General features: G+C 40.4%; 2 protein-coding genes across 3 annotated transcripts; both read right to left on the reverse strand.

Annotated features, from left to right (window-relative positions):
* Positions 1 to 271: 271 nt before the first annotated feature.
* On the reverse strand, positions 272 to 5,885 carry sertad3 (SERTA domain containing 3). Of its 2 annotated transcripts, none has more exons than XM_041236506.1 (2): positions 5,438 to 5,885; positions 272 to 2,991 (listed from the first exon to the last, which is right to left on the reverse strand). In XM_041236506.1, exon 2 carries the CDS (start codon positions 2,982 to 2,984, stop codon positions 2,133 to 2,135), a length of 852 nt encoding a protein of 283 aa, XP_041092440.1. In that variant the 5' UTR covers positions 2,985 to 2,991; positions 5,438 to 5,885; the 3' UTR covers positions 272 to 2,132. The 2 variants fall into 2 exon arrangements, with proteins under 2 accessions (XP_041092440.1, XP_041092441.1); XM_041236507.1 differs by lacking the exon at positions 5,438 to 5,885 and adding an exon at positions 4,131 to 4,308.
* A 1,599-nt stretch (positions 5,886 to 7,484) lies between these two features.
* blvrb (biliverdin reductase B) lies at positions 7,485 to 12,883 on the reverse strand. Its single transcript, XM_041236458.1, has 6 exons — positions 12,667 to 12,883; positions 11,959 to 11,966; positions 10,499 to 10,660; positions 9,727 to 9,816; positions 8,813 to 8,944; positions 7,485 to 8,537 (listed from the first exon to the last, which is right to left on the reverse strand). Exons 1-6 carry the CDS (start codon positions 12,741 to 12,743, stop codon positions 8,383 to 8,385), a joined length of 624 nt encoding a protein of 207 aa, XP_041092392.1. The 5' UTR covers positions 12,744 to 12,883; the 3' UTR covers positions 7,485 to 8,382.
* Positions 12,884 to 14,082: the final 1,199 nt, after the last annotated feature.

Raw genomic sequence — 14,082 nt, forward strand, 5'->3', positions numbered from 1 at the left:
AGCAGTCACTTTGCAGAGTGCATTTAAAAAAAAAAAAAAAAAAATAATTGCAAAAATGAAGTCCTCAGGCTGAATATCACCACAGCAGACCCAAAGGTCAGTTACAACCGTAATTCTGCAAGTCATAATTGCAATTACAATGTAATTGTAGTTGAACACTGGGCACACCTGCACAACTAAAATTACACCAGATCACAGATTACAGTTAAAGCACACGTTTACTTGTCACACAATCATTCCTGTATTTAACCGCTTTTAGTGACCCCCCCCCCCCCCCCCCCCCATTTGAAATAAATAAAAAAACACACATAGTAAATTGCATTTGTGCCAGTGATTATGGCTGGATTATTCAGAGTAAACCTCTTTATATAGGTAGTGGGTTATGTAACTATCTTTGTAGAACTGCAAACCATTGCAGCATAACTAATTGAATAAAATAGTATTGCAATTTTAGCAATTAGTTCTGCTGTAACTAATTAATTATTGACCCCGACCCCCCCCCCCCAAGTCTGCAGTAGAACAAAGTTAACACATGCCTTGGGTTGTTGCCCCTCCCAACAGAATATAATTTACAAATCAATCCAGTATACAGAAACATAGTTGCTTACAGGACTAGCGACCATTCTGTTTGTAATACCTGTGAAGCTGAAACTCAAAAGCATACACAAAAAGTTTAAAACTTGGGAAGACAGTACACCCATAACAGTCAGACCTTAATAAAAAATGAAATTCAAAACATGACTGTGTAAACGTCACAATACTTTACCAGCCTCTTAAAATGGGACAGCAATCAATATTGAGTTACAGCCTCTATATAGGGCACAATTATTTATGATATAATCAAGTTTAAAACTTAATACATTCATATATTGTTATGTTTAATACAAAAATAAAAAAGGTAAGTTAACCTAAAATATTAGAAATACAAATGTTTCGAAAGGATCAGAACCTTTTAAAATAAATGTTTTAGTAAATGTGTAACTTGTGGTTGCTGGAGTACCAATTTATTTTATTTTTTTTAATCAAGATGCATTTAAAATAAAATTAAAAAGAAGTGTTAGTTTAAAAAAGTTAAAAAAAGGTGGCTTAGAATGACAAACCAAAGGTTAACCATTTGTGAGTGGCATGTCCGTGCTGCACTGTAAAACTAAAGAAAGGAAAAAAATAAAATTCTCTGCACCTCTTCTTTCAGCAGTTCCACTTCAATATTATTTTTGTTGTCAAATGCTGGAAATATGTGCAGGATCATAATTGTGTATGTAACATTATCCAATGGATGAGGTAGTGTCCACAATGCTGATCAACCCTATCTGTCCTACAGATAACGTCTTTCATAGTGGACCACCATCACAATGCAACTCACAAGACAAGAGACTAGGGTGTGTGAACTATGCATCAGCTGCAGATGGACTCGGGGTCAGTGGGTCTGGGATTTGAACCAGGGACCTCCTGGTTACAAGCCTGTTTCTTTAACCACTAGACCACACAGCCTCTTAATTAAAATCACTTAACTGATCCTGTTTATACCAACTGAAATGGTTATGGGAGTACCAACGGCTGAATAAATATACCAGATTTGGCTGGAAACAGAACACTACGCATGATTCATTACTTCAGTTTCATAAACTGTTTGGAAACCATCGCGTTTTGACAGAATCTGGAATATTGACCATTACACTGTAATAAATCTGGTAGCCTCGAAGTTAAGAACTGATCCTTTTCTTTTAGCAATACTTACGAACCAGCAGGAAAATGTTCTGCTTTGTACAGCTGGTGCAGAGGGTAAAATAAATAAATAAATATAACATATAAAGCAGAGGTAGTTTTGAGTTCTGTGATGGTTGCCGAGACATTATGGTTACAGTCGATTCTCTACAGGAAATCTTAGGCTCAGAAGTCCAGTATTATAAGTTAGTTGTGTAGTACAATAAGGCGTTACAAGAGGTTTTAGTTATATTAAAGAATTTTTAGGAGTTACATTAAAAAACCAAACAATCTTCACGGAAGACAATTCATTGCGCAGTATTTCTGTTTTTTCAGACCCAATGTTTCATTTCATTTCATAAAAAGGTAACAACCCCCCCCCCCCTCCCCCCCTTGTGAAACCCAGCTCTCTGCTTGCAAAAGTTTAATCAGGACCCCACCAGTATTTCCATGATGTGCTCCAACTCGTTCAAATCCCGGGCGTTCGGATTCATGGAAAAAGACGACGGGTGGCAGGAGGGCAGATACTTGAGAAACTCGTCGCTTGCCGCAGAAGACAAAGTCCTGCCGCCCAGCGGGCCGGCGTCCCGCTCGTAAACCGAGGTGTCGATGTCCAAAAACAGATCGTCGAGCGCGACGTCACGAAGGTAGCTGGAGCTCATGATTTCCAAGTTTCCGAACGCCGTCTCGGACGGCCTGCAGCCCCCGTGCTTGCCCTCCGCCTTGCAGGGCTCTTGTTTGTCTGCCTTCTCCGTCTCCAGGTTCTCGATGGAGCCCAGGGGCGTGCGCTGAGGACTGGGGGCTGGACTCCCATCAATCGCCACGTCCAGCTCCTTGAGCAAGGAGGAAATGGCCGAAGACAAGGAGAAGTCTTCCTCGGACGACAGCAGCGTCCAGTCATCGCTGTCCCCCAGCCCCATGGGATGGTTCTCCATTGAAAGCCGCGATGGAGGTGCGGGCGCGGGCAGGGACTCTTTAAGGCTGTTGGATTCAGAGAGGGGAGAGATCTGAGCGGCGGGCGGGCTGCCAATCTGTGGCGTGCCGGGGTGGCTCACCTCCTGCCTGATCTCTTCTTGGATTTGCCGCAGGGTGTTAGCGATTAGGACGGAGCGACGAAGGCTGGGCTCCAGCAGCTTCTGCCCGCGGTTGTACTTGTCTAGGGAGATGTTGAGGACGGACTGGCGCTGCGTGCAATACAAGCCGCTGCCCTTCTGAACCGCGGAGCCCTCCGGGAGATCACCCTCTTCAGGGAGCTTGCGTTTCAGTCCCTTTCCTGTCATTTTAGCCCTGGAAGGAAAACGAGAATAAAAATCAAAAGCTGTATTAGGAAATTATTCAAACACACCAGACCTGAGTTCAATCACAGTATAACTGATTGCAGTAAATAAAGGTGTCTACAACATGTCTTGTGCAATATCTTCATTACTTGACATACCACTGATTTCAGAGCCAAAAGATTACATGTAGAGGTTCAAGGTTAGTGCTAAACAGGGGGGGGGGGGGGGGGGCAGAAAATATAAATTTTACAAATGTTTTACTTTAAAAAAAAAGAAGTGCAGTTATGTTAAAGTAATAAAACAACTGGTCAGTAGCTTTTGTCGCTATTTCCCTTTCCAGACAATCGCACACGCTTGGAGAAAAAAAAAAAAAAAAATAGGTTAATTACTCAAACACGCAACGCATATAGAATTCCACACCTTAAACAGTTACCATAGATTCATAATAAACAGGGGCACACCCATATACTGCTGTGGTTAGGGTGGGAGGAGTACTTTCATCTGACCTCTGTAAAAACACTTGCGTGAGCGGCGGCAGGATGTTTGCTAAAGGTTAAACCTGTTTCACCACTTTCTTTTTTCTTCCTTTTAAGAAAAATCAAAACTGAAACCACGTCCCCACCCCCCCCCCCCCCCCCCCCCACACACACACACACACACACACACACACAACAACAACCACCCTATTTGGACTGCAATCACTAACGCGTTGTAATGTTTAACATGCCAAATTAATAAAAGGCACGCCGAAACTGCAGACGTCTGCAGGGCTAGATCACCCCCGTTTTTTTCTGGGGTAGTTTATTGCCACAGACTCGTGTCGCTGTGGAGCAAGGAACTTAACTTTGCCCCCCGCCCCCCTCTTAAGAAAACGGGGGGAGATGCAAACGAAAAATCTCGGATGCCCCCGGGGTTGGGGTACCAGGGGTCTGGCTGTAAGATGGAGTTTTTCATGAGATGGAAAACGGAGGAGTGCAGCTTTGCAACTGGAAATATATATTTTTTTAAAAAAATTGTTTTTAAAATAAGCAAAACGCGATTTGTGCACCAAACAACGTCTAACTAAAATATGTCGTTTTACTTTAATATATATATAAAGTACAATACGTAAAGAACAAACACATTATATATATAAAATATGCTACTTACTTTTCAACTTCAGTCCCGTTTATATTAAGCAACTAATTAAAACGTAATAAAATACGTACAGAATTTAAAACCCAGTAATAAAGTAATATTTAAAAACCCAGTAATACTTAAAAAAAAAACAAATAAAACCTAATAAATAAATAAAAATAAACAAACAGCGCTCTCTGCGCGCCCGCCTTCTCCTTCCTCTCTCTGCAGACTGAACCCCACTCGCGAGCCACTCATTCCCGCCTGCGGATTCGAGCTGCTCTCGGCGCAGGCGCAAGACGGCACCGAGTGCACTGCCCCACGGGAAGTGTAGTTTTATAAGACAGCCCCAGTCGGGACGGTCTTGTGGTGTAATCTTATTTTTCTAACCGTGTTTTCACCGGCTGGTCGGGCATAAAAACAAAACTGTGAACATTTTGCATTTGATCCACACGTTAATCAAGTGATTGCAATTAACCGTTATCTGCATACGTCGTTTACGCGTTTTAAAAAATAATAGTTTATGGGATCGATACAACCATTTTTAAAGACGCCCCTAAAAATATATATATATATATATATAACCACAGTTACACGAACTACAATTCCCATAACCAGATGCGCCTACCTTATGACCGCCAGAGTGATGTGCTTTTTAATTTCATTTTCCACGAAATTGCAAACCTTGCCTTTTTTTAATTTCTTTCAACTCAAGTACAATCGGTGTTTACGATAATACACAGTACTATATTGCACGAAGAGCAAAAGCGATCAAACAAGAAACTGTGACGTCACAGCAGCCCATTAAGTACGGGGGGGGATAAATAAAATAAATCTAAGGTCAACTAATATATATGTGATAGTTTACGTTTACATTTTTTCGCATACATCTCCCCTTTACAGAAACAAACAAACAAAAATTTTATTTATATATATATAAAATTTCTAAATTTTGTCTGGGAGAGCGGAAAAATCAAAAGACGATTTCATTTTATTATTTATATAATACTTTGAAATCTTAAATAATTAATGCATATATTAAAACATGACTTTGAAATGCAAGTCTAATCAAAGGTACTGAAATAAAAACACAAAATTCTACCGGTTTACTAACAGAACCCAAGCAAACAGTTCTGTACTGTTCAGAGTATATGTGTGTGTGTGTGTGTGTGTATATATATATATAAACAAATTTTGTTTTAAGTTTGAGACATCATAAGCCATAATATATCGCTATTTGTTGCGTCGAGGCTCCTTTTTTCGACAGAGAAAAGAAGATTTTGTCAAGGAAACGTCAGTATATATATATATATATATATTACGTGTTAAGTTAAATTTACCTCGTTGCGTTGAACAATACGGTCTTCAACCTCGCCGCATTTAGAGATGTGTAGCATATAGCACAAAAAAAAAAAAAAAAAAAAAAAACGATTTCCTTCTTTATTTGACTGGCTCGCAATACCGCCGCTTTGCAGTGCGTGTGTTTGCGAGTCTCTCTCTGGATCCTTCCCTTGTTTCACAAACAAGAGACTCGGGTCCCGTCTTGGGCAAGGCTATGAAAGCGCGCCTATTGGCTGCCTGGTTGTGACTGGGACGGGGACGGGGTCCGTCTCTTTTTTAAAAAAAAAAAAAATTAAATCCCCCTTTCAACGTGTCGCTCGCTGTATATTCCTCGCGTTGGAGAGAAAAAAAAAAAGGACGGCAGGTTTTAGACCCAGAGGCGGAACAAAATCAAATAGTCGAATAATTACAGCTACAGTGCCCGCCCCGCACACGACCAAGAAAGGCAATTTGGAGAGAGATATATATTTATTTTTTTTTTTGCAGAGGGACTCGTGTGTGTGTTTGGGGGGGGGGGCTGTTTGCTTCGCTCTGTGTGTGTGTGTGTTTTTTTGAAGCACTCAGGCTGCTTGAAAAAAAGTATTTGGGTCCAGATTATAGTTTAAATAAATAAATAACTAAATACATAAACTAACTATACGATCTTAGCCTAAGAAATGAATAACACGGAAGTCTTTATTTTTTTTTTTTTTTTTGGGGGGGTTTCAGAGTTTACAGAATCAGGGGGTTATAATTTATTGGTGATATAAAAAAAAAAAAAAAAAAAAACGATAATCGTTAAGCGGTTGACAAATCATATCCTAGGAGATGTCTTCAATACTGAATTTGCGCGTTGCGCGTGTGTGTGTGTGTGTGTGTGTGTGTGTGTATGTGTGTGTATATATATATATATATATATATATATATATATATATATATATATATATGCATGCATGCATGCATAGATACTGTATATGTTTTTTGTCTTCCACTGTGTGAAAAAGGCCATGCACTCAGGGTAATGCGCACCGCCGGAGCTGAGCCAAATCTGGATGTTTCGAGAAATGCATTTCCGCCTTCCCTTCCCTTCCCTTCCCTATCAATCAGTCATCGTTTTTTCTTTTTTTCTTTTTTAATAAAGCGCTTTACAGGGAACATTCTCATATATTACACAAAATAAATAAATAAAATAAAAAATAACAACACAATAAAAACAAACAAGGCAGAGTACGAACATTACGCGAACTAATTTGGCCAATCAGATAACTGGAAAAAAAAATGAAATGAAATGAGAAATTCGTGGCGGTATATATGGAGTTTGCATTAATAAACTCGTGAAAGAGTTTTAAGCCCTGACCCTCTGAGACGAGAATTGGCTAGCGGTTTCACAGAAATCGTTGTAATTCGGTGCTAACACCCCCATTGTAACTAATATGTCATTTTAAACAAGTGTTGACCGATCTGACATTGAATCTAATATTAGTTAAGATATGTTAATGTAAAACTTAAATATAATTAAAAAAAAACACCTGATTGTTTACATTGTTAAGAAGTCTGCAGCACTCGGCAACCCATCTGTATTTATTTGCACCGCGAAGTGCAGCCACGACTTTAAATTTTCGTTACTCTTGATTTCATGTCTGAAATTAATCTTTTAAACGTGTACTAAATAAATAACGCTTAAAAAACAAACAAACAAAAAAAAAAAAAAAAAAACAACCAGGATGCCCTTCCATACCCTAACAAATGAAGGGCGTGCGTGCAGTCAGTGTGAATTTAGTTGACATGCGTCACAACTTGCCCACTAACTCGCATTGGTAATTAAAGGTACAGACATCAGGTGTACTTTTATTATAAGATAAACAAACAACAACACGATGACATCTGCTTTTTTTTCTGTAACTGTTTCCAAGTTGTCATTGCAAAGTGAAATGTTGACAGGAGCGCGTTTTTTACGAGATTTTTGGTTAAAGCTATGTTACAAAACTGGATACATAGGACCAATGTCCAGGTGCATTTAAATTTATTAAACAGAACTTGTTGAAATGACAACACCAGACACAGTAAGCCGGGGAAGATTTTATTTTTTCGAATAAGAACTGTTAAAATTGCAAAAGTTTCCAAGCCCTTTATTTTCATTCTGCAGGACATCTTGTTTCCGTGACGTGGGGCTTCAAAAGTGCAGGAAAGAAGGTTTTCAAACCCAGCATTTAAAAGCACCATTGCCACTGCTGCCTTCCTTCTCCCTGAATAGTTGTTCCCCCCAGGAACAAATATTTGTTTCCCCCTGGGAACCAATACTCAGGAAAATTGGTTCCCCTTCTGAATATATGTACCCCCTTATTTCTTTTTTTGTATCAAAGTAATCTTTCTTTTTTTTCTATATCTATGTACTATCAACTAAAACCTTAATTTTAGGACCACTTTCTCTAACCCTAACCTTGTACCACCCAGTCCCCTTTGGTCCAATCTCACCTACAATAACACATGAGAACAGCCTGCAAACATTCCTCACATTTACCAGCACTATACCTGCAGAATGTGCATCAATATCGGATCAATTATAAAAATGCACGTGGGGGGGGACCCATATTCGTTTACACCGGGAGCAGTTAATGACCCTAAAAGGTGCGTGCAGAAATGGAAGTGGAACGATGGCAACCAAACGAGCAAGATGGGCCGAATGGCCTCCTCTCGTTTGTAAACTTTCTTATGTTCTTATGTTGTTTAGCGTCACATCTTCAGAGACTTTTCAAATTGGATGGAAATAACTCCCATTGCATAGCAGTTTGATCCATGAATGAAGCTCGTATTAAAACCTGGAATGGGTGAAAGTGCAATGCAATGGGAGTCTTATTCCCACCCCTGCAATCATTAGAGTAGAGCGATGATGAGGGGAGTCGTGCAAACAGCTGTGCAGATAAAACAGACTACGCTAGTCATCTCGTCGACGATGAGGCCTCCATTAACTGTATTCTCCTGAAAGCCCAACAGTTTTCTGGTCCCAGTCACTGGTAGACAGACACTTGACAAAAAAATGGCCCAGGTCATGTTTGGAGATGACTCTTCCCTTCAACATGTTTTCTGTGACAGTGTATTTCTCCGTTAAGGGGTGGTTATCTGGAGGAAAACAGGGGTTGACATTTTGGTAAAAAGAAAAACGAGAGATGCAGAGCAAAAGAGGAAAGTTCATTCATAATAACTTTTGAGTTTAAACAGTTACCAACATTGAACCAGTGCTGTTGCTAGGGTTACAGTGCTACAGTTCAAAAGAGACATGGGGTAATACAAGTCACTCATCCTTTCCAGCACTCCTGATTGTATGTGCAAGGCCAGGTGAATTCTTTTCCACATTTTGCTTGTTAACTGTGCAGGGGGTCAATGGCAGCCCTCACCTGCAATATGAGGTGGCATGACTGCCACGTAGTCCAGACCAGAGTCCCTCAGCACCTGGTACATACGGTCGTGATCTTCAGTGACAGCCACCAGACGAGGGGGCACCTTGGCGCGATCCCACAGGAGGAAAGCTACAACGGCAAAAACAGACAGGGGTTTATGAATCCTCAATCTTCCAGTATGGGCTATAACATCCTAGTATCCCCAGATCTCTCTGGTATTAACACACCACTCCATCAGCCCACATTTCTACTTCTTTCTCTCGATCAAGTTACAAAACTTGAAAATAGGACTAATGCCTCATTCACACACTGGCTTAATTTAATGAGTGAACATGTATCTCACGAGAGACTCGCTGCACAATGTAACCCACATCATTCGATAGGGTCATGGAATCCCTATTTCAACTTTCCACAGCTATGGCCCAAAGATTTGCAGTACCCTATAGAATGAAACCTGGTGAAAAATGTTACGCTAACATATTGAATTACAAACCGCTTTGTAGTTTCCCATATACCTCATGAAAAACAGACACAAATTTTGAAATGTGACATTTCGAAATCTAACATGAAAGACTACTGTACTGCTATTATGGCTTCCAGTAGACTTTTGCAATATCGTTTGGTAGCTTCTTTGATTAACCTGATGTTAAATAAAATATCTAAATTCTGTTCATATATATATATATATATATATATATATATATATATATATGTGTGTGTGTGTGTGTGTGTGTGTGTGTGTCTGTATATATATATATATATATATATATATATATATATATATATATATATATATATATATATAATAAAATTCTAGGTTATGCAAAACTTTTGGCCAGAGCTGTAGATTACAATACAGACTGGCAAAGATATTCCAACCTGTGTGACTAGGTTATTTTGTTAACTCCTACCCGACATGCAAGCAATAACTTTGCGAATCCCACGTGCTTTCATAGCATCCAAGATATTCCTGGTGCCTTCGGACATCATTGTAGTAGGACCTAGGGGCAGAAATAAAAACAGCAAAACGACAATGCATAAAGAAAAATATTCTCGCTAACAAGATTATTTTCCTTAGGACCTGGCGACCTCTTGTGGCCAACGTTGTAACTGCAGTTTATCTGCAGCGCAAATTTAACTTATCGTCAATAGCGTGGCATCGATACAGGTACATCTCCATCTTTTCGCTGCAGAATAATAATACAAAAAGCATATGAAGGCATTATCCATGACACTGTGTAGCGGGAAAGCATGCGATATTAAGGTGTGCAGTGTGAAAATGGATTGGATTCCTACATATCAGCTTAAAGTGCGAGATACGAATTTGAGTTGTGATACATGATTCTTCTTCCCCGTATGTGGGGATATTCAATCTCAACGGGGAATAAATATTAATATACATTGTTACAAGCCAATCCTGTGTTAACATACTCGCTTTGAATGTAGGGCTAACGTGAGGTTAAACCCAACAGCAGTGGCTAGTGTGGTACAGTGAGAGTGCACCTCAAACCTGATCTGAGCACCCTCTGCCCAGCCACCTGCCTGCCAGCCCTGGGCATCAAGCACTGGTTGGGTCACACCCATGTAGGCTACCGATCCCAAGATCCCAGCTCCAAACCAGCTCCCTCTACTTTCACTCTGGACTTTTTGCCTTGCAGTAATTGCTCAGCTGTCAAGACTCACTGAGGTCATTCCTGGTCCCCAAAATGATGATGACAGCGTCCTGCCCCTCCATGGCATGCCTCACGGCCTCCTTATTCAGGACGTCCCCAGTCACCACTCGGGAGGCCTTGTGCCCGGTGGGCAGCTTAGCTGGGTCCCTTACCAGCACAGTCACATTATACCCTGTGGAATGGAGAATGAACGAATCAGTGCAAACAAAGAATCTGTGTTACTGTCTCACAGTCTTATTTTTGTGGATAAACCCAGAATTATTGCTCAATTCAACACTAAGTCAATTTAATACTAATAGTTTATTAAACATCAGCATGCAATACAAGAAAGGCACTTAATGCATAATTACCAATTTTGGGGACAACAGAGTCCTCATTCCTCTGGTCCAACAAATAAACAGTATGCAAGCCTTTTTCTACCTAACCTGAGGTTACATCATTCTTTAACAATTCTTTCTTTTGGAACTGTTTTCCAGTATTACTATACAGCTGGGGTATCTTCTAATAACAATGCCTGCATTTGACACACACCCTGCTAATAAGATATATCACTACAAGAGGTCAGAACACACAGCCACCCCCCATGTATCACACCCAAATAAGGACCACCCTTATCAATAACTTCCACAAGCTTGCCTTTATATTGAGCACATGCAATAATTTGAGTGGAGGGGAAAGCAAATACACAGACAAAGCAGAGCAACAGAAACAAAGGGAAGGCACTACAAACCGACGCATTTATTCTTAACATCCACATTTCCCTTCATAAATAACAAATGCATTGGGTTTTAAAAATAGCTGCTTGTGGCTTTTGCGCAAGAGCAATACAGGTGAACTATACAATGGTGCAAACCTGCACCCAAGCTTCCTGTGCTTTGCTACAAAATACAGGATCAACATTCACTGTTTCACTTAGATTCAGAGCCTTAAACTAAAGAAATGTACCCCAACCTTATTCCTTAAAGCAGCGTGCCCTATCTATAGATTGAGGGCATTTCTTCAGTATAGAATTTGGCCAATCAAGTTTTAAAACTGTTGCCATAGGTGTGGCTTCAACAAGAAACAGACAGACTAAGATATAATTCCCTCCTGCCTGTTCTGGAGTGATTAGACAGCCCAGAAGGCATAGCAATGACTTATCACTCCTAGCTGGATCACCTCTAACTATGACTCAGCCAAAACTGCCTGGTCTGGTGACCATGACTCAGCACTCTGACTTTTTTTTTTTTTTTTTTTTTGTGGACAACAATGCAACAACATGTTAGAGTCTAAAATGGAAATGCTAGGCTGACTTCTTTAAAAGATATTTACACCTGTAGCGAGGTCATGCATCTAACACGTGTTATATCATTAGTGTTGAGGCAGGACCAATTACAGTATCTGTAACACAGCAGCGATGGCAATAAGACTCCAGTTGCATTGCAGTTTGATCCATTCCTGCTTTTGCTATGAGTTTATTAAGACGCACACCCGCGCTTCTCAAGCATGTACAAAAACCTGGCAATGGTGCTTCCTGTCTTCTGTGGTAGATAGTGTGTGTGTGTGTGTGTGTGTGTGTGTGTGTGTGTGTGTGTGTGTGTGTGTGTGTGTGTGTGTGTGTGTGTGTGTGTGTGTGTGTACGTGTGCATAGCTGTGGTTAACACCACCGTACATAATTATCTAATTTCGCTTCATGAAGTCGAATGAGACCTGTTGAATAATGTTACGTTTGCATTTTGAATTACATACTTGTAGATTTCCATGTGCTTAACAAAAAACTGACACAATTTTATTTGTAGACCAATTCGCCATAGAATACTTTTCTTCAAACACACAGCACAAAATTTACTTTGAACAGCGTACCTTCTGCCCAGTACAAATGCAAATCCGACACAAAATATTTTAGTAAACACTTCTGTACCGTAAATGGAATCGCAATAAAAAACGTTACCCACATAATAACCAGTTGCATGTATGTACAACGCTATGCCACAGACCTGGGTCACTGTACTGTACGTATTTGAAAAGCGTGCAACATACAGTTTAGATATTCGCCAAAACGCCAATATTGCTAACAAACGTATTAATTGTCGCGGGTTTTTGCGTTGTGCATTCTTAGCTATTAACACTATTTCACACCGTGTGGTGATCGTTTCTGCACAGTATATATATATATATATAATATATTCCCTCACCGACGCTCGAACACGCAGTGTCGCGAGCCCAGTCATTCCAGTCGCTCCGAATATCAGCACGTTCTTAATACTCTCAGCCATGGTAAGCAATCAATACAACTGACTGCAATAAAGTATCGATTTTAAACGAGGCTCCCAGGAATTCCTGCAACTAGCGCGGGTAGTTCGGGCTTCTGTGTTTCAGGTTAGAAGCGCTTCTGTCTGTACGGTACAGCCCCCCCCCCCCCCCTTAAAATAATTTAGCTCACTTCCGTAACAAACTCCTCCTGGGGAGGGAAGATGAAAGCGTACGCGATTGGTTGTCATTTAAAAGCATTCTTACCGTGGGGGCTTCCAATGTATGGCTGCAGGCACAATGAGCGTGCATATCATTTCTAAACTGCAATGTAGTCACCTTGTGTTACACAAAGGGTAGTTTGTCAATAACTTTATCAAAATGTCCCCATCGTAAAAACATAGCTCTCTATGCTGTATAATGCTTCCCTATGCTTTACCAGACCTCTCTGTGCTTTACAATGCTTCCCTATGCTTTACCAGACCTCTCTGTGCTTTACAATGCTTCCCTATGCTTTACCAGACCTCTCTGTGCTTTACAATGCTTCCCTATGCTTTACCAGACCTCTCTGTGCTTTACAATGCTTCCCTATGCTTTACCAGACCTCTCTGTGCTTTACAATGCTTGCCTATGCTTTACCAGACCTCTGATTAAAATACAGTTCTGTAGTTGGAGTGTATTACCATAAGGGGGCTTCGAAGTCCATGCGATTACTGACCGAATTTCTGGCAGAATTTACAGCGCTGTTCTCTTGAGGGGCTTCTTATTAACGATATATGCATGTATTTTTTTTTTTATTATTATCAAACGTTCCCACTGATATATTCCGGAAGAAATAGGGTTCGTTTGAAATTATGCTTTACTTTCGATTTACGGATTCTTTTTTAAAACAGCTGCTCCTGTTGAATAGTATAATAGTTTGCAAGCCCCGGGAAGAAGTAAACATCCAAAGGTGAGTTTATTTTATAAGAAGGTGTGACGTTCAAGGTGTGACGATACTGACCTGTCCATGGTGCTGAACCCTAAATCGACCTCGGCTTGTGTGCCCCATATCATGGACGTGGGGTTCGGGGTGGGAAGGCGTGATTGCATCGGTCTAGCTTATTTAATATTTAATAGTATTATAATTTAAATGTAAAAATGATTAAATAAATCAATAAATAAATACTGCGCTACATACAGAGCCGGGAGAGTTCTTGAAATAAAAACAAGACTGTCTCGTTGTCGGAAGTGGGATGCTCGGCGTTGCTGTACAGTTTTTGCTTATGCTCGCATTGTTGCAAGGAGAGAGAGAGGGAGAGAGAGAGAGAGAGAGAGAGAGAGAGAGAGAGAGAGAGAGAGAGAGAGAGAGAGAGAGAGAGCGAG

The sequence above is a fragment of the Polyodon spathula genome, chromosome 40, assembly GCF_017654505.1.
Source record: "Polyodon spathula isolate WHYD16114869_AA chromosome 40, ASM1765450v1, whole genome shotgun sequence".
Lineage (NCBI taxonomy): Eukaryota > Metazoa > Chordata > Actinopteri > Acipenseriformes > Polyodontidae > Polyodon > Polyodon spathula.

What these genes read in the sequence shown, in the direction of transcription:
- sertad3 (XM_041236506.1), bottom strand. Translation starts at nt 2,984, where the DNA reads ATGACAGGAAAGGGACTGAAACGCAAGCTCCCTGAAGAGGGTGATCTC.
- blvrb (XM_041236458.1), bottom strand. Translation starts at nt 12,743, where the DNA reads ATGGCTGAGAGTATTAAGAACGTGCTGATATTCGGAGCGACTGGAATG. An exon ending in AGTTATTGCTTGCATGTCGG is followed by an intron (nt 8,945 to 9,726) that starts GTAGGAGTTAAC and finishes TTGCCGTTGTAG; the next exon opens with CTTTCCTCCTGTGGGATCGC. An exon ending in CATGCCACCTCATATTGCAG is followed by an intron (nt 8,538 to 8,812) that starts GTGAGGGCTGCC and finishes GTTTTCCTCCAG; the next exon opens with ATAACCACCCCTTAACGGAG.